Raw genomic sequence first — 2049 nt, forward strand, 5'->3', positions numbered from 1 at the left:
TCTTTCTTTCTTTCTTCCTCACTCTTTCTTAATTCAAGTCTCTGTCGTGTGATTGTGTTTTGCAGGGGAACAGCGAGAGATCTTCTTCAGCATCCTTTCATTAAAAGTAAGGCAGGAGCGATTCTGCGGACCAGACGCACTCTCAGCAGCATGGATCATTTCTTTTTCTTTTTCTCCGCAGTCTGACCTGTTGTCTTCCCTCTCTTTCTCTTGCTTGCTATCACTGAGGGATACCTGCTCTCTACCGGGGGGGGGGGTCTGTATCTTCTCTGTCTCCCTGGTTCGCCTCACTGGTAACGGCTCTCTTACTTGGCTTTGATGTATCGACACAACAGTGCATGGATGCACGTCACTACCTATATACCTACATCTTTCTATAACGTGCCTAGCTCCCTAGATTGGTACACTCAGGATTACATACATATTCGTGTACATACATACACCTACATATCCGTACATTCCTATGCATACATATTCGTATACATACATATTCATGAAGCCATATATATTCGTACAGACATAGATACATGTGAGAAGGAAAGACATCTTCGCCTTGAATCCGTGCATGCACTGAACTGCATGCGTCTGTATGGTCGTTTCACATGTGTCCGTCCGATGATGTCTTATGTTTTCTTGTCTTTCGCAGAGTATTGTGTATCAAGTACGGCACGCCCCTCTACTCACGAGGAACTGAAGGAAGCGATCGAAGTTGCAAATGGAAAGAGAAAAGGTAAGATTCTTCCATATCCCCCTTTTGGAAGAACACAGAGAAGTCGGACGAGGAACACAGTGCAGCGAAGAGAGGCCGAAGAGCTATGTAGTCCAACGCCAGGTAGCTCTTCGCCCTCTTTTCTGCAAACTTCAACATATTACATACCCTTATCCTTTATATGGTCATACACAACCCATTGCCTTCGTCACTCTCTCGGTACCTAGGTATATATAGATTACCTATATGTATATGCCACAGACCCATAGATACACGCATGTAACTGATGATTTACGTTTGCCTACATACCCAGATAGACTTAGGCACATACATACGTATGGACTCCCCAAGAATTTATACAGATAAATAGATGAATAGATAACGGAAGGGGTTGTAGGCCATATCTCTTTCTTGTTTCTATCTGCAGAGGAAAACTCCACAAAGCACATTCTAAACCCCCACTAATCCAGCTAAAACTCCCTCTCTTCTGTCTCCGTTCGAATGGGTCGGTGTCCTTTCTTTCTTTCTTTCTTTTCATAAATGTGTGTGCACGCCTTCTTGCTTGTTGTCTTTGGATCCTTAGCTAATGTTCTCTCGAATCTTCTCAAGTACATCCCGTTCTTTCGTAAACCTCAGCCTACGAAAGGCGGTGGAGTCATCGTGAGAAAGAAAAGAATGCTAGGAAGAGGAGAGCTCCGCAGTAGTAGTCGCTTGAGGGACCTCAAGCTCGGAGGAGCAGACAGTAGAGACGGAGGAGGGGCTGGAGAGAAGAAGGGACAACAAGAAGAAGGACAAGGGGGATCAAAAGGAGGTGGCGCTAGACGAGAAGAAGAAGAACACCATCAAGACCATCAAGTTCCATCTTGTTTGCATACACCAGGAAATCCTTCTCCTTACCACCCACAGAAATCTCATTCGTATGATCCTTCGAGAAGTAAGTTGCTCTCTTCTTTTGCTTGCAGCCGCCCTGTCTCTGTGATTCGTTCCGAGAAAGAGAGGGTGTCTTCAAGGCTTCCTTCTTCTTCTTCTTCATTTTGTCTGAGTGTGACGGGTGGTCGTTTTCTTCATCGCTATGCTGTGAGAGAAGAGAAAAAAGAAGAAGTCCTTTAGAACGTGCTAAACAGGAAGGAGGGAGGCGACAAGCGCGTTAGATGACATTCCAGAGGACGACAGATTGAGGGATAAGAGTAGACATCTCTTTATCTCAAAGAAGGCTTTTCTTGGAGGAGAAAAACAGCAAACATCTCTCCTTTCATCCTCCCTCTATTTTCTTATCTGTCGTGCAGGGGGATTCTATCAGATACTCATGTATCTGTCCGTATATCTATCTATCTTTAATC

The 2049-nt window shown here is 44.6% G+C and overlaps 1 protein-coding gene across 1 annotated transcript; it reads left to right on the forward strand.

The window, feature by feature from the left end:
* Positions 1–66: 66 nt before the first annotated feature.
* CSUI_011317 (ste kinase) lies at positions 67–1639 on the forward strand (the record flags this gene model as incomplete). Its single annotated transcript, XM_068071417.1, has 3 exons — positions 67–106; positions 647–730; positions 1293–1639. Coding segments are annotated over 3 exons (471 nt in total), but the record flags the coding sequence as incomplete, so codon positions are not given.
* Between the last annotated feature and the right edge of the window lie 410 nt (positions 1640–2049).

Source organism: Cystoisospora suis (assembly GCF_002600585.1).
Source record: "Cystoisospora suis strain Wien I chromosome Unknown contig_10823, whole genome shotgun sequence".
In the NCBI taxonomy this organism is placed as follows: domain Eukaryota; phylum Apicomplexa; class Conoidasida; order Eucoccidiorida; family Sarcocystidae; genus Cystoisospora; species Cystoisospora suis.